The sequence below is a fragment of the Pinus tabuliformis genome, chromosome 7 (assembly GCF_031772625.1).
Source record: "Pinus tabuliformis cultivar Carrire ecotype Pingquan chromosome 7, CPIR1, whole genome shotgun sequence".
NCBI lineage: Eukaryota > Viridiplantae > Streptophyta > Pinopsida > Pinales > Pinaceae > Pinus > Pinus tabuliformis.
The window spans coordinates 384,296,903-384,316,342 of NC_142293.1; the positions used below are offsets into that span (position 1 = coordinate 384,296,903).

The window sequence follows — 19,440 nt, forward strand, 5'->3', positions numbered from 1 at the left end:
AATTTTAAGTTAAGAATGTAATTATGAATATTTAAAGGTATTGTTGATTGAGTTTATATTAAGAGTGTTTGTTTTCTTGTTATTGAACATATTTATATAATTTTTGTAACGTACCCTGGTAACCTCACATGTAAAAGCAGGGAGTTAGATTTTTTTTTTTATACAAATTACCCACAAGTAATTATCAAGTTCACAACTCCACAATTCCTCATTATCCATTAGATATAATGATCATTAGTACATCAAGTAAATTGCAATAGAAGACAATAAGTTGCATAACCATTTGCATAACCATTAACCACCACTATGGTAGTGTAATAACATAAACTGTCTCATCAACCTTTTGTCCATTTTATGATTTTTCCTTAACCATATTAAATAATCACATACCAGTACATTATGATTATCCCATCAAATAAAGAACGATCATCGTTAAGGATTCAACATCATCAAATTGACACAAAAGCCAATCACACCATTGAACACCAAAATACTCTGGAAACCCCGTAGGGTGAAAACCAGCAAACATTTAATCTTATTATTACATGCTCGTGAGGGATTTCACCCCTCACTCAATGGCTTATAAGGGATTCCATCCCTTAACCATTGTTATAAAATTATTACAATGAATTATCATTAAGTTGTCACATAGCTACCTAAAAGCTAATACAATTTCCATGTAATCTTTTACTTACATACCACCACATGCAACATTCCTTGTGGCATGATTGTTCCAGCAATGTACAATTCCGCAACTCGTACTCATCTGCATGGACCATCAATCCTTTTCCTTCCACAATGTTAAACATCACTTTTCTTTGGCACCAACCACTATCGTTTCCTGTCAATGTAGTTGTCAACAAGCTTTGGCAACAACATTAGATACAATATTAATCAATCAATAAGCAACCTCTAAAAGTGATCTTTTAACATCTACTCATCTGCATGAGCAAGCATAACATACTAATTAACTAGTACATATATTCAAGTAAATACTTGTTCTACTTTTCACAATGCTTATTCACACTAATGCATATTTCTCTTTAAGAGATCTAACCCATTAGTTTTACAAGTCCATGTTTCCCTTTAAAACATATAACACATTAGTTTTACAAGTCCATGTTTCCCTTTAAAACATATAACACAATAGTTATGTTTACATACAGGTAATAAACTATTGTTTCTGCGCCTTTGCACATGTGTTCCTTCCACATAGTTATTTTCCAAGAAATTAACATAGTTTCTCTAACATACAAAGAACACATCTCCATAACACAATGACTATTCTTTGAGTATCCAATAGCTTATCTTAATATCCCTTCTTTAATATATGCAACGCATATTCCCTTCTCTAGAACTCTACCATCATTTCATGTAAACAATTACTTACTTCTTTCTTAAAGGAAGTCATCATAACCCCATTTCTCTATCTTCCTATAAGTAAGTTTCTCATGCTTTTCCTTTCAAGAAATTATTATAGATACCCATATTTACGCTTAAAGAATCAAGAAACAATAACAAGGTTAACTTAACCTTTTATGCACCAAAATCAAGAATTCAACCCAACTCATCTAGCAAGATAATCTTTTCAAGAGATTAATATTTCAAGAAAGTTAACATCGATATTATTTTCAAGAAAGTCAACATAATACTTTCTCATGTCTAAGTGATATAATAGCCTGCTTAGACAAGCCCTTATCTTTCCACCTAAATTCCCAATTTAATCTAGTCATAAGCACCAAGACTCAGCTTTCCAGGGAACGCCAAGATACTGAAGAAGTGAATTATGAGAACCAACACATAGGATCAGTTCAGCGGTAGCGACCAGGAAAATAGGCTAAAATAAAATGCAAGAACATGAGACCAACTCAAGATATAGCATTGATAACCAATAGATGTTATTTCGCTCAATTGATCAAGACAATCTGCAGTCTTTACCACTTAGTCTGCCTAAATGCAGTGGCTGCCTCTAAATGATTCAAGTTTATACACTTAAAAGCACTTGAATTGACTCTTTCCTTAAAATAAATACACGTTTACGATAGCTTTAAGTTTTGATCTCATTTTTAATAATCGAAGAGTTTAATAAGAGAAATTTTCTTTAAAGAAGACTGTAAATTCTTTTCTTTAAAGCATACTGTAGCTTGAACTCAAAGCTAGCAAGGAAATCAAACATTTTGACATCTATGATACCTGTCATAGCCAAGCTTATGCAAGAGTTATCCCCAACCAATCAGAGCATTAATTGTTCCCTATTGTCTGACGCCTCTGCTCGTGCCAAGAAAGCCCTAAGGGGAGAACCGGCCATGACCACCAGTACCATGGCTTCACCCATGGAACACTAGGAATAGTTATGACACTATTCGGTCCACATGGCACATGCCATTTCAGCTTCAAATAGAAATAATAAGCGTCCATCTAATATCCTAAAGGAAGTCTATAGATTCCATTCAGATTAGACCCATTGGCAGAAGGATACAACATCAGAATATCTAGCAAGTCATTAAAATACGAAACCAGAAATCTTTGGTCCGCACCATCTCTGTTTTTTTTTTCTTACTGTTTTCAGTTCATGCATCATATCATGGAACACAACCACTGAGGGTTGTAATCAAACAGTAAGTAAACCATATTCAAAGATAAATATAACCATTTAACATAAACGCCAACACATCCAACAAGGGTTTCACGAATACAAGTTGTTGTTCATTTTCAAGAAATCAAGATGCCGATGCTCGTGGGAGGATTCTTCAACAAGGGGAGAATGTCGCCAGTTTAGGCATTTGTCATAAAAAGAAAGCCAAAACGAAATAGCATACCTGTAACACCAAAAGTGTAACAAACCTCTGAAACCTCTTCCCGCAACTTCACAGACATTCATGAGGTCTCCCCAATGCAATCGGATCCTTCTCGTTTTCTCATCCCAACCAAATCTTGATGCCTCAACCTCCCATTGCTAAGAAAGTGGCCAAGCATCTCGTAATATCTCCTCAATCCGTTTTACCAACATCAAGAATTATTTGTAACTAATTCGTAATTTAAAATTACTTTTACGGAGGGTTGATTAACTGATTCGTAATTTAAAATTACTTTTACGCAGGGTTGATTACGATAGGGATATTACATACTCCCCCCCTTAAGAAGAACACTGTCCTTGGTGTTCATCTCTCGTTGGAACTTTAGATTTTACTCATGATATAACCATCTAACCACACAAAAAGTGATCCTTTCTCTTAAAAATCAAAGATTTCATTCCAAGAAATGACAATAAACAAAATAGTAATGTTATAACATAAGAAAAAATCGATAGCCATAAGCATTTGTAACTGCAAAATATGCAAGTTCTAATTGCCACCACTTGGCCCTTATTCAAATTCAAAAACCAAACTCTATGTTAACTTACCATTACTTACCATCTACTCTTGAGAATCATGAGTACTTCCACGTAAGCATTTTAATAGTGGTTGGACAACCCATCAACCCTCCATGGTAAGTAATCCTATAATGTATGACAAACAAATTCAATTGCATTAGTTACAATATTCTGAGTCAAATGAAATACTTTTAACTATCAGTCAATTGTGCAATGTGAGATGATATTTAATTCACAGTACTTTTACAAGTACTTAAGAGCTCATCACTGCTCCACATGCACACTGAATTAATTCTCACTAAAGACATCCACAGAGTACTTCTAAAAGTACCAAAAGAGCACCTAGCTCTCTAATCATCAAAAAAGTCAATCACTGCATCAAGTAAAAATTATCTTAGCCCCTACTAAGACGTTCACAAGATTAATAATACGATAAAGGAATTAAAATTTCCAATAACTCCTTATTGAGCACTAAGCTCATTTCCTGTTAAATGTGCATAACATATTTTACACAACTATATATAGAATTCATTTTTAACATAACATAACGCTGATTAGTTAATTCCTTTAGCTATGAGAAACATAATAGGCTAAAGAATTCCCAACCCAAGGGAACTGGTTTCCACAACCCGATCAAGTCATTTTCACGTCCAGACAGTTTCTTTGATAGAGAACTTACCAGGCCTAACATGGAATTCCACTGGCCAACTAGCTCAATAATTCCAATGACCACATAAACTCTTTTCCCTTATTGAGATAATTTATCTCTAGGGAGAGGAAATCCGGGCAGACAAGTACCATCAACCCCTCCGGGCAGGTAACTGCCATCAACCCAAATCTGGGCAGACAAGTACCATCAACCCCTCTGGGCAGGTAACTGCCATCAACCCAAATCTGGGCAGACAAGTACCATCAACCCCTCTGGGTAGGTAACTGCCATCAACCCAAGGCATTCTAGCCTTTCACAACTATCTGCAACTGTCTGGCATGTTAAATTTCTCTTTTATCACTATCCCCAAAGTAATTTACATAATGAACCATATAATCATTATCATTAACAAAACAAACATGCATGTATACCATGCATCTACACTTAACCCTCAACATGGGTCCACAACATCTAGATTGTTAGGAAACACAACTGACATACATGTTGTATGCATTCTGATTTCCAAATAACACAATCATGCATATCATATAACATTATTCTTTCTCATTTATGATTGCAATTCTCATTGCAACATTTTACGTGACGAGTTTTCTTGTTGCCATTAAGCTACCACTACTTAATCCCATTAGCAACATTAGTTATACATATGCATCCTTTAACAAGTATTCACTTCCCTAATCTTTTTAGTTTGCGGCACAATACTATCATGCATAAAAGTATATGCAAATATTCATTACTGTGTAAATGCCTATGATAGTTGAGGTAACAATCTAAACATTTCCAATTTCCCACAATGTATTGCCATCAACAGACCAATACAAGAAGTAACTACCACAATCACTTGTTTGCGAATTGTGATAAGCTTAAATCAAATTCAATTCATGCACATAAGTGCTATTAGTTAGTCATACAACACTAACCAATCACAACTACCAATCATCTTAATGGAACCATGGCAAAACTTATTCAAAAATTAGTTTTACCATCAAGTCTCACTACTTGACTCATTGCATATTTTCAATATCTAAGGGGTTCTTCTAATGTCCTTTTAAAACAATTTGTCATCCTATTCAAGGATGTTCCCCATAATTTATATTCATGCATTGACTCATTAAATTTCGTTCATTGTAACTTCAATCTTGTTCAATAAATGCATCATTGTTATTGCCATATTTGCAAATCAAAAGTTGGTAGTTGATTGTCACTTTCCTCAATGAGTGTTCAATATTGTTCTTAAGTGCGACAAAAGTTTTATTGTCTTTTATCCTCATCAGGAATCCAATGTCATGAACATAGTTATGCAACAACTTTATTACTTACTACTCAAAGCAGTTTAAACACAAATCACACTTATCATGCCGAAAGTAGTGTACTACGTAAATCAATATGTAAATGCTTAAACTCATACCTAAGTTAATGCCCACTGATGGCGTACCTAAATTTATTTTCTGCTTACCAATTCCCAAAGGCGCTAGTGCTGCAACCTTTAGCTCTGATACCACTTGTAACGTACCCCGGTAACCTCACATGTAAAAGTAGGGAGTTAGAATTTTTTTTATACAAATTACCCACAAGTAATTATCAAATTCACAACTCCACAATTCCTCATTATCCATTATATATAATGATCATTAGTACATCAAGTAAATTGCAATAGAAGGTAGCAAGTTGCATAACCATTTGCATAACCATTAACCACCACTGTGGTAGTGTAATAACATAAACTGTCTCATGAACCTTTTGTCCATTTTATGATTTTTCCTTAACCATATTAAATAATCACATACTAGGACATTATGATTATCCCATCAAATAAAGAACCATCATCATTAAGGATTCAACATCATCAAATTGACACAAAAGGCAATCACACCATTGAACATCGATATACCCTGGAAACCCTGTAGGGTGAAAACCAACAAATGTTTAATCTTATTATTAAACGCTCGTGAGGGATTTCACCCCTCACTCAATGGCTTATAAGGGATTCCATCCCTTAACCATTGTTATAAAATTATTACAATGAATTATCATTAAGTTGTCACATAACTAGCTAAAAGCTAATACAGTTTCCATGTAATCTTTTACTTACATACCACCACATGCAACATTCCTTGTGGCATGATTGTTCCAGCAATGTACGATTCCGCAACTTGTCCTAACCTGCATGGACCATCAATCCTTTTCCTGCCACAATGTTAAACATCACTTTTCTTTGGCACCAACCGCCATCATTTCCTGTCAATGTAGTTGTCAACAAGATTTGGCAACAATATTAGATACAATATTAATAAATTAATAAGAAACCTCTAAAAGTGATCTTTTAACATCTACTCATGTGCATGAGCAAGCATAACATACTAATTAACTAGTACATATATTCAAGTAAATACTTGTTCTACTTTTCACAATGCTTATTCACACTAATGCATATTTGTCTTTAAGAGATCTAACCCATTAGTTTTACAAGTCCATGTTTGTCTTTAAAACATATAACACATTAGTTTTACAAGTCCATGTTTCCCTTTAAAACATATAACACAAGAGTTATGTTTACATACAGGTAATAAACTATTGTTTCTGTGCCTTTGCACATGTGTTCCTTCCACATAGTTATTTTCGAAGAAATTAACATAGTTTCTCTAACATACATAGAACACATCTCCATAACACAATGACTATTCTTTGAGTATCCAATAGCTTATCTTAATAGCCCTTATTTAATATATGCAACGCATATTCCCTTCTCTAGAACTCTACCATCAATTCATGTAAACAATTACTTACTTCTTTCTTAAAGGAAGTCATCATAACCCCATTTCTCTATCTTCTTATAAGTAAGTTTCTCATGCTTTTCCTTTCAAGAAATTATTATAGATACCCATATTTACACTTAAAGAATCAAGAAACAATAACAAGGTTAAATTAACCTTTTATGCACCAAAATCAAGAATTTGACCCAACTCATCTAGCAAGACAATCTTTTCAAGAGATTAATATTTCAAGAAAGTTAACATCGATATTATTTTCAAGAAAGTCAACATAATACTTTCTCATGTCTAAGTGATATAATAGCCTACTTAGACAAGCCCTTATCTTTCCACCTAAATTCCCAATTTAATCTAGTCATAAGCACCAAGACTGAGCTTTCCAGGGAACGCCAAGATACTAAAGACGTGAATTATGGGAACCAACACATAGGATCACTTCAGCAGTAGCGACCAGGACAACAGGCTAAAATAAAATGCAAGAACATGAGACCAACTCAAGATATAGCATTGATAACCATTAGATGTTATTCTGCTCAATTGATCAAGACAATCTGCAGTCTTTACCACTTAGTCTACCTAAATGCAATGACTGCCTCTAAATGATTCAGGTTTATACACTTAAAAGCACTTGAATTGACTCTTTCCTTAAAATAAATACACGTTTACGATAGCTTTAAGTTTTGATCTCATTTGTAATAATCGGAGAGTTTAATAAGAGAACTTTTCTTTAAAGCAGATTGTAAATTCTTTTCTTTAAAGCATATTGTAGCTTGAACTCAAAGGCAGCAAGGAAATTAAACATTTTGACATTACGATACCTGTCATAGCCGAGCTTATGCAAGAGTTATCCCCAACCAATCAGAGGATTAAATGTTCCCTATTGTCTGACGCCTCTGCTCATGCCAAGAAAGCCCTAAGGGGAGAACCGGCCATGACCCCAGTACCATGGCTTCACCCATGGAACACTAGGAATAGTTATGACACTATTCGGTCCACATGGCACATGCCATTTCAGTTTCAAATAGAAATAAGAAGCGTCCATTTAATATCCTAAAGGAAGTTGATAGGTTCCATTTAGATTAGACCCATTGGCAGAAGGATACAACATGGGACTATCTAGCAAGTCATTAAAATACGAAACCAGAAATCTTTGGTCCGCTCCATCTCTGTTTTTTTTTCTTACTGTTTTCAGTTCATGCATCATATCATGGAACACAACCACTAAGGGCTGTAATAAAACAGTAAGTAAACCATATTCAAAGATAAATATAACCATTTAACATAAACAACAGCACATCCAACAAGGGTTTCATGAATACAAGTTGTTGTTCATTTTCAAGAAATCAAGATGCCGATGCTCGCTGGAGGATTCTTCAACCAGGGGAGAATCTCGCCAGTTTAGGCATCTATCATTAAAAGAAATCCAATACAAAATAGCATACCTGTAACACCAAAATTGTAACAAACCTCTGAAACCTCTTCCCACAACTTCGCAGACATTCATGAGGTCTCCCCAATGCAATCGGATCCTTCTCGTTTTCTAATCCCAACCAAATCTTGATGCCTCAACCTCCCATTACCGAGAAAGTGGCCAGGCATCTCGTAATATCTCCCCAATCCGTTTTACCAACATCAAGAATTAGTTGTAACTGATTCGTAATTTAAAATTACTTTTACGCATGGTTGATTAACTGATTCGTAATTTAAAATTACTTTCACGCAGGGTTGATTACGATAGGGATATTAAAATTTTGGCAGTGACTTGATTTAGTAGTGAATAATTGTGTTTATCTATAGAATCTTGGCACTGACCTGGTTTGGTACTGACTTGGTTTAGTAGTGAACGTTTAAGTATTAAATTGCATTGTCTATTGTTCTTAGATTTGGAGTTTTTTTGCTTTATGTTCGTGTTCTAGTAGTATTTGGGCTTTTGTCTTAAGCCTCAAGCCTCAAAGTAATTGGTAAAGATTGTGGTCATGGACATCATATTTATTGTGGTAGGATTTATATTGATGTTTATACTAGGGTTCTATTATATTTTTATTGTTGATCTAATTTTCTTAGGGTTTGGTATTAGAGTAAAATATTGTTCATACTAAAATTACAATATATTATTATTTTTGATAGAGATTATTGTGGTACTAATTATTGTGAATATATTAATAAAAAATCATATATATTATTATTATTGATAGAGATTATTGTGGTACTAATTATTGTGAATATATTAATAAAAAGACATTTTTAATTTTATTTTTAATTATAATTTAATGTTTTTAATATTTGATTTTTATTAAACTAAATTTATCCCAAAAAAACTATTTTTTAAGACTTACGAATTATATATATATATATATATATATATATATATATATATATATATATATATATATCGAGTAGAAGTAATGTATATAGTTTTAAAAACTGACTTGAAGGGTACATCATAATAATAATATAGTTTTAAAAACTGATATTGTTCTTTTGGCAAGGTGCCCTTCTGATCTTGATAAGCAACTCAAGCTTCTTAAGGATTTCTGCTCTACTATGGGTATGACTGTTAACACTGACAAAACAAAAGTTATGATTATCAAATCCAAGAAGGACACTTGCGCTAATTTTATGTATGACAATAATAACTTGGAGGAAGTGTACTCTTACAAATACCTAGGAATTGATATCCATCACAAGCTCAACTGGAACCACAGTATTGAGAAAAGGATCAATGGGGGATGGAAAGCTTATTTTGGTCTTGAAAATAATTGTAAAACAGCAAACCTCGTAATGTGGGATAAAAAGAAGTTCTTCTTTGAAACTTTAGTCACTCCTGTTATCTTATATGGCTGTGAAGTTTGGGGCTGCAGCATCTCCAGAGAATCATGGAGAAAGATTGAGCAAATCCAGAAGCATTTTATAACTTATAACCTGAAAATTAAAAGTAATACACCCTATCCTATTCTCCTTATAGAAGCAGGTCTTTCTCCTATTGAGAGCCTGGCTATTCTCAGGTTTCTGCTGTACAAGCACAAGCTCAATAACATAGACAATCATAGACTTCCTAAGCTAGCTTTAAATTCCAGCCAAAACCACCTAAGGCTTAACCGAGGATGGCATAAGGACACAAGGGCCTGGTTAAACTATTGGGAGATCAATGAGAATGATGCTTTGCAAAACATAAATAACATTAAAGATATTGTTACTTCTAAGTTCAAAGAAAAATTGTGGTGTGAGAAAGATTTAGCGTCTAAAAGAAAATTAAGTTATTATAAGAAGGTCATCAACCCCACCCTTGAAGATCAAAAGTATCTCTCTATTTTAACTAGCTCAAAGAAGAAAATTAATATAGCAAAGATTAGAACGAATTCTCATGAGCTCCATAGTGAAACTGGCCGTTGGGCAGTTCCTAAAACGCCATGGATGGAAAGGATCTGCCATATTTGTGAGAATAGGAGCATCGAGGATGAAAACCACTTCATCTTAGAGTGCCCTGCATACAACCACATTAGATCTCAATTTCACAACCTTTGTTACAATACTGACCTTCCTAGCCTTTTACAATGCCAAAATTATAGTGAACTCGGGAGGCTTCTCTCCAAGCTTTTTGAACATAGGAATAAAATCTTAAATCAAAATAAATAATTTGTCTTTTTAGGTCCGATAGATCATTATTTGGTCTCAGCGGACGTTAACCATCATCATCATCATCATCAGAAGAAAGTTATTAATATAATAATTTATATAAAAATTATTTTAATTTTATTTTAAAATTATTTTTAATAAATTTAAAAATATGCCTTTAATAAACTTATTTTAATAGAAAAAAAAATTAATAAATTATATACAATAGAAAATGTAAAAGCCAATATTTATTATTATTTATTTATTTCATGTATTTATAATTTTCTTTTTCTTAATATTACCTGTATTATTGAGCTTTTATTTTTTTATTTTAATTTATTATAGAATCGAATTTATTGAATTTAACTCAGTCCAGACACGCAATTAAATAAGCATTGCTTTAGGATAGGCATAGTGGTTATAACCATAGCTACCAAATTCGTTCGTTTCGGAGAAACGATTCGTACATCAAATAATTCGATGAAAATTTGATTCGGTGCATGTAGCTTCGTTTAGATTTGGTTTATGTAGATTTACGGTTTTTAGTTTATTGCATGGATTTAATAATTTGTGTTTTTGAGAATAGTAAGTACAATGGTTTTAAAGTACAAAATAAATAGTTGCGAAATGGCCGGTAGGAAATGGAAAGGTTGCTGGAATGAGAAAAGTTTTGAGTTTTAAATTTTAGTGTGGTTTTAAAGTGTTTAAAAAGCTAGAGAATAAGGAAATAAATAATTTGAGCAAGATTTTGAAGAGATAATTGTTGGATTACAAGTAGGAAATGGAAAGGTTGCGGATTGAGAAAATTTTCCAGTTTTATATTTCAGTGTTGTCTTAAAGAGTTTTAAAAAATGAGATAACAAGGAAAGAAATAATTTAAGCAAAATTTTAAAGATTAATTGAAGAGTAAACTTTATAATAATTAATTGATTTTTTAAATATTATAAAAGTAGGTTTTGAATATTTAATTTATAAATATGTATTAATTATAAAATATTTTAAATGAAAATTGAAATTAAAGAGGGATAGTTTTGAGTTTTGAATATTTAATTTTAAAAAAAAATATTAATTATAATAAAAATTTAGATAGATTTGAAAGTAAGAGGGAATTTTGAATTTTGAAAAGAAGAGATTTTGCAACCAGACAAGTGAGGTTGTTATTTTGATAAGTAAAAGGTAATTTTAAAATTGTTTATATTGATTAAAATTATTAAAAAATATTTAGATTTCAAAATGAATGGGAAAAAAATGCTTGTTGTTATAAGAAAAAAAAATATATATTTAAATGTTTAAGATATATACTCTCGACTTTTTTTCGAATTGAAAATTTTTCATACGAATTTTTATTGTATCGTATCGAATTTGAATCCAATTGGGATTTGGTAACTATTGTTATAATCATAGAGACGATTTGGATAGTGCATAAATATACTATATTATGTATATGTTTCTTTAAAATTTTGCATAAAATTACACATACTATAATGACTAGTAAACACTGAAATAAAAGCTTAGAATAAGGGAGATGTTTTATTGTTTGTAAATGAGATTATGCATTTAATTTAAATTTCAATTCAAAAGGAAAAAACATTCATATATTATATAGAAGATATTAGATTCACAATTTTATGACAATTATTTAAAATACATGGATCAATATAAAATAAATAAATATATAATCATGTAAATAAATATATAATTATCTAAATAAATATATTTACTTAGAATTGCTACATATTAAAATTTAAGTAAAATTTAAATTCCAATTAAAAATAATAATAATAATTATAATGTCTAGAGATGTCTTTCGGATTAATTACATAATGAAGATTTGGTAAAAATTTCGAAACATGGATTAAATCTTCATTATGTGATTAATCCAAAAGACATCTACCTACATTATGGATCACAAAAGTCTTATATCTAACAATAATAATAATCACTTGAATTTTTAATATTTACTTATATGTCAACTCTGGAAGAAAGTTGAAAAATGCAACATGAGATCGGAAGCAAGGATGGAGGATGTAACAGAAAATATAAGGAAATGGACTAAGAACCCTTTTAAAAGCCCGCTTCTCAATTCTCTGTGGAGTCTAATACCAGGCTTTCTATACTGGATTCTCTGGAAGGAAAGAAACTATAGAATCTTCAATAACACCTTCAGGTCAATAGATGCTCTGTGGCTCATCTTCAAAAAAAATCTACAAGAAACTCTTGCTATCAGAACCTGGTCTGCTACAGATCTGCCAGACTCTCCAAAGGAATGCAACATTCTGAAAGAATGGAATTTGGACCTCTCCTTTTTAGCAAAGGTCAGCACCCGTCCCACAATTAGTACCACCTCTCCAGCAAGCTGGTCCCCTCCGGCAAACAACTCCTACAAGCTGAATTTTGATGGGGCTGCCAAAGGAAATCCCGGGCCTACGGGCTTTGGAGGAATCTTCAGAAGCCACACGGGAGCAATACTGCATATATTCTATGGATCAATTGGCAAAGATACTAACAACGCAGCAGAACTGGAAGGACTCTGGGAAGGCATCTGCATAGCAGAACAAAAACATTTCTTCCCTCTGGAGGTTGAAGGAGACTCTCTTATTCTTATAGCTGCTGCAAAAAGAATACAGGCAGGTTCTTCAGCTGTCAAGGTCGCATCAAGCTGGAGATTGCTGAGCAGGCTGGAATCACTGGAGGAAAAGCTACAAAATCCCCTAAGCATAGCCTTCCAGCATGTAAGAAGGACAGCTAACCAAGTAGCAGACAGACTGGCTAACCAGGGTGTATCTCAGCTAATTCCATACTTCTCAGGTTCACTTGATATGGTAGATGATGACCAACTCAAAAAGGACTGCATTTCTTTGGTGCAGAAAGATCTCTCCCTCCCGGATGCGGGTGCTTAAGGTGAGCGGCGGACAGATGGGGAGTCACATGGGCAGGGGTCAGCCCATGTGTGACACGCAGTACCTCGCGGGATGTAAGAGAGGTTCGCATGCTGGAATATCAACGAGGGCATTAATGCTGGTCTTGTCTTCCATAATTCGTCTCCTGGCTAACTGTGCGATGGTGATTAATAAACCGGGAGCTCCTGCTACACTTGCGCATTCTTCTGCAATCATCTCGCATTTCGCTGCAACACTGGCGCATTACTCGGTGGAGTGGGGGAATGAGCAAGGGCATTCATGCTCTGTGGCCAATTCAGGGACTGTCACAGGCTTGAGAGCAATTCCCAGGCATTGTGAGCCAAATTCGGCGGCCCCCGTCCTAATTAATCCCTCCTCTCCGGGTTTCTGCAAGCGGGTTCTTCTTTATCCAGGAATGCGGGGTGAGAGACTGAGAATGTGCAGTAGACGTGGAGGCTCTCGCAGACGAGCTACCACTCAGAGGCCTGCCCCCATTTCTCCTTCCTCCTCCGTCGAAGTTACGTCTGAGCAGCAGCACCTCCATGGTAACAGAGCCGGACGAGGCAGAGGGCTGGGGAGCGAACGCATAATTGATTGTGGACATGAGGCGCATCCTACGGTCAGGTATCGGATACCCTGCACACTCGCCAATTCTACTTTTATTGTCTCTGTAACTGTTGAGCATTGTGATATTCTCAGAGATCAGGCAGATGCAACTCTGGAAAACCCACCCCCAGTTCAAGGGACAATGCCTATAATTGACCTACAACGCCCTCTTAGGGAAAGCTCCCACTTAGCTACTCCAGTAGCTCTTGCGGGTCCAAGCGAGCCTGTTCAGGGTCTCCCTTCCAGTGCGGTGGTCCCTCTCTCCGATTCTGACGACTCTCTGCAATTTGGGTGCCGAGTTGAGGAAGCGCCCTACACCACAGACGATGAATGATCAAGTCAAGCAGTTCGCTCTCGACAGCCTAGGCCGCAGGAGCATCACTCTGTCTTTGAATCCTGTGTTTATGTATCAGTTTGGTAGCATGGGTCTGTATGTCTATGTGTCGACAGTATGGGTCTATATGTCAGTCAGTCCATGTTTAAGCGGTGCTCATCATCGCCATGTTTGTCTATCTCAGCATGTCCCTATTACGTACTATTTAGAGTCACTGTTTCGAGTCTTAGGAGAAGACACAACAGAAGATAGTAATCCAAATTTTGACTGTGTTCAATTTTGGAAGGTGTAAATCTGGGCAAACTGTCAATTTCTGGGCAGGATTTACAGGACCATGACCTTGTTGTAACTCTGATGTAATTTTTGACCTTTTTGTATTATAATAGAATTAGCCTTATTCAGAAAAAAAAAATATTTACTTATATGTAATTAAGATATTAATATTTAATTTTAAATTTATACTTATAATATATATTAACACCTTTATTAATATGATTGTGCTAATATTAATATAAAAATTTTAATTAAATAAAATAGATATGTAACCAATAATACAAAGCATTCAATGTCTTATATAAAACATAATTTGCATCCAATTTTTAATCATGACAAAATTTTCTTTAAAAAAAGGACAAACTTTTTCTGGTAGAAAAAGATAAATTAAAATATAACACCAATGAAAGGTATAGGTCTCAGTATATCAGCCGATACCAAAATGGCATGAGTTTAGTCTATCTACCAATACGAAAATAATAATCTATCTTAAACATCTATGAAGGATCATGGGCTGCTTTAACTTTTTAACATATACGCGGTGCTCAAGGTTGACTTCACCTACAATTCCATGAGTGCTTGATAATCCCCAACCCCTTGACCTTTTGACAGAAACGCCATAATTGATGATTTGAATAGGATTGTCCGAAACTGTGACCAGTAGCGGTAGAACCATGGCATCATCCATGCCCAGATGACCCCCATACAATTTTTATATATAGTTCAATCCACAGAATCCAATGTTGGCGTCTCTGTCGAAGGATTCTGCACGTTAACCATGATGAAAATTGTAACCGAATGAGGAACGTAACACCAATCCATCCATCTGTTTCGTCGTGTGATGGACTGTATTTGCGCTGCCCTGCAGGTTCACACGTATATTCAGGGGCATATATATATATATATATATCACTTGACACCTCATCCGGAAAAACAACTTGAAAAGACGAGAACAGTGAAAGAGTGCCTCCGAAGATTATGGAGTGCCCTGCTCTGTTCGATGTTTGGCGGACCATAAGTTTCAATGTTCGAAGTCTTCACCCGACACATTAAAAGCCAATGTTGTAAGTATTCAACGGTCGAAGTCTTCGCCCGACGCGTTAAAAGGCGTTAGTATTCGTAATGGCTAACGAGCCATATATTGGGTATTTAATGCCCTCAGAGCAGCACGCGACTTAACGGGATAACACGGGAGCGGACAAATTCGGCATTAAATAATATTTGCTCGCTCTCGTGTTATCGGAATAAGTGGCGTGCTGCTCTGAGAGCATTAAATACCCAATATATGGCTGGTTAGCTCCAGCCTTTAGCTTTTTGTGATCATAATAAATTAAACAAAGTTTTTAGGTAGAAATTATATAAAGAAATTTTTAACTGACCGTTTCAAACCAAGTGTAATTCATCATCAAAACCAGATGAAAAACAGACCATACATCATCAAAACCAGATGAAAAGCAGACCATAAAATTCATGTTAATAGTTTTGAAATTTATTAAATTACTTTTCTACGTTTTTATAATATAATCGATTATTTTAATGGTTTTCTGATTTATTAAATAGTTTTAAAATTTTGTGCTTAGAAAAAATTAAAACGTAATCCATTTGATCCGTATATTTCATTAAATGTGAAGTTTCAATGCGCATCTAAGTCTCAGCGGAGTTCCGTTTCTTTCGAATCTTGAACTAATTAATTTCACGACGATAAAGATATTTGAAGACTTTAAAATTTTACTGGAAGACTTAGGTTTTTCTTAATTATTAAAGAAATTCACAAATGTGATGCCTTTAATATTGACAAGACACTGAGTGGAGTGTATGGGCATGGATGACGTTTCTTACTGGAATTTATCATATTTGGTGGAATACTTGGTGGAGTCTACGTAAATACACTTCCCGACACATTCGATGATAAAAAGATGTAAATGCACTTCCCGACACATTCGATGATAAAAAGAAATCATAAACTTCCTAGTACTGATCGAAAGACTCGGTGCAGTATATCCTATTAGAGGAGTGTATATTTATTTCCATCCCGAAACAAATTCGTTTCCCGAGACATTCGGTGATAAAGAATTTATAGAATTCTACCACTGACAGGAATACTCGGTGGCGAAGGTTCCAGTCTAAGTTTCTTTTCGTCCTAGTTTAACTAGCGGGAGGAATTGCTCGGAAAGTTATGGAAATTCTGATTGTGTTTAGAGAAAATTTGGAAAGATTTTTGTAAATCCAAGTTATAGTTATTAAACTTCGAAATTTTAGGTGTCCTAGACGTTTTTGATGGTGCTGAATCCATTTTCACCATCAAAAACACAATTCAAACACTGTCTTTACAAGATTTTTTGAATTTTTTTGGCCCAGATTCCAGCGACTTTTGGCCATCCAAGATTTTCCTCCACCTCTGTAGACGAATCCTTTGTTTTCATCCGTAAACCAATTCGTTTTCCGAACCAGTCGGTGATAAAGAAATCCTAAAAACTATAACATTGACCTTAAGATTCCGTGGAGTTTAGTTAGCGTTTGTATCCATTCTTAATTAATTGGTTACTTTATAACTAGTTTTATAAAGAAATTTGAGGATTGATTTATATGGAAAGTCTATGGGGTTGGTGGTTGGATAGTGTTGGGTTGGATTGTTTTTAGGAATTAATTTAGATTTTTTCCTAATATCATTTATATCAAATTACGTAGGAAAAATGAACCAATTATATATATATATATATTAAAGGATAATAAAATTTATATTTAATTTTATTTTCAAAACATAATTATTTGATTTTAAGTGATATTTTTTTTTATAAAAATAATCAAACATTTTAGTATAGGTAGTGATTGAACTTAGTGGGGAATGATGGGTTCACACAATGTATATCTTATAAGTCTATTGGTAATGATATTTTATCCATATTACATGTGTTTGACTATGCATTAACAAATATTTTGATAGATGCATGATTATGATATGTACATTAAGGTTGTTCAAATTATTCATCCAATTTTGGGATATTTTGATCATATTTCTGTAACTCAATTGAATGTTTTAGAAGATTTCCTAAGGATGCTCTAAACCAATAGTAGAGAGAGATTTTAGGGATATTTTTTTGTCCTCGCAAAACTGGACCTTTACCCACTTCTATTCATTTAAGGAAACTCAATCTACTAGAAGAACTTGTCTAGATGAGGGGGAGACATCACTAAAACGTAGGCTTTGATTTAGAGATTTTTTAGTGAAATTAGTGGTTATACCAAGCAGGTTGTATAACTAAAACTTGAGGCTAGGCCTCATAATTTAGTTTCTTTTTGTTATCATTGTCTCTTGCTCTATAAACTTAAGTTTTGTGATCAAGAACTCATATGCTATTCATTTAAGGAAACTCAATCTACTAGAGGAACTTGTCTATATGAGGGGGAGACATCACTAAAATGTAGGCTTTGATTTAGAGATTTTTTAGTGAAATTAGTGGTTATACCAAGGAGGTTGTATAACTAAAACTCGAGGCTAGGCCTCATAATTTAGTTGCTTTTTGTTATCATTGTCTCTTGCTCTATAAACTTAAGTTTTGTGATCAAGAACTCATATATTTAATTTCAACAGTTTAATGAAGAATCAATTTTGTTATTCAACCAATTAGTGTGATTTCTTGATGGATTCTAAGCACCTCAGGAAGGGTCCACCTATATGTGCTCTATGAACCCTTATGTAGTTTTGTTTATGTGATCTACATGATTTCTAATGTTGGAATTGTTTTTACATTTATTTTGACTGTATGCAAATGAATGTATGGTAGGTTTTTATAATCTTTTAATAAGATGCTTTTATTTTCCTAAGTGAATCTTATGATTTTACATGTATGATTTAGGATTTGTGATGAATATTTTACTTTAGAAAATTATGTTATCTCTTTAATTTGAAATTTGCAATTTCCTTTAGTGTTGCTATAGTTCCTCTAGAATACTTCTCAATCCTTCATTTTGAGCATTTTTCTTCATTTCAATGCATGCTTTGTCTATTGCTTCCTCAGTGGGGCAGTGGGAAACATGGTTGAAGGGAGAGGAAGTGGAGAATTGAATGATTTTATTTTGAATTTAGTCATGAATTTTTTGATTCATGTGTTGAGAGTTTTGCAATTTAGATATTTATTTTATGTAGTTTAGCAATAGTCTCTTTATTTCTGCAAATAAATAGTAGCAATTTTATTTCTACAACTTAGTAATAACATCTTTCTTTATCTACAAGGAGAGTTATTTGAGAGTTAATTTAATGATCTTTGCTTGAAATGAATTTTAGTAATCAACCATGACTTGATTTCCTTTAACTTGAGTTAAAAGGGTGTGTAGGATTTTAAGAAAAATCATATAATCTAAGTGTGAAAAAATATTGTTCTATTTACTTGAAAAACAAGAAATGAGAGAGAAGAAAACTACTAAGAAATTCACTGATGAACCAAAGAGAGCTCATAAGATCTAATCATATATTATTATTGAACATGAATAGACATATAGACTATTTAAGAGACAAACCAATTTGCAATAGGTTGGCGTTCGATGTGTATTCATTAAGTATAACTCAAAAACACTCTCCCTAGTTAGTAAATAAGTAAAAACTAGCACGACCATATAATTTAAATGGTTGGTATATACTAATAAGCATCAGAATTCACACTTCATAATACATTTCAAGGTGTTAAAATTTTAAAAATATATATCATAAAACTAATCAAATTATAATTTTATTTTAAATCAGTATTATTATTATTATTTATAAAAATAATTAATATATCAGTTAAACATTTATACATTTGGAAAATCATGGAACAAGATTATTACCTATGGATATTTACCTCCACTTTACCATGGAGATTCTTAATCTATAAAAGTCATTTGTTACAATACCATGGGCC

At 33.6% G+C, this 19,440-nt stretch overlaps 1 protein-coding gene across 1 annotated transcript; it reads left to right on the top strand.

Annotated features, from left to right (window-relative positions):
- The first annotated feature begins 12,447 nt into the window (after positions 1–12,447).
- On the top strand, positions 12,448–13,329 carry LOC149247594 (uncharacterized). The gene has a single exon (XM_089444695.1). The coding sequence runs from the start codon at positions 12,448–12,450 to the stop codon at positions 13,327–13,329; it is 882 nt and encodes a 293-aa protein (XP_089300821.1).
- The last annotated feature ends 6,111 nt before the right edge of the window (positions 13,330–19,440 follow it).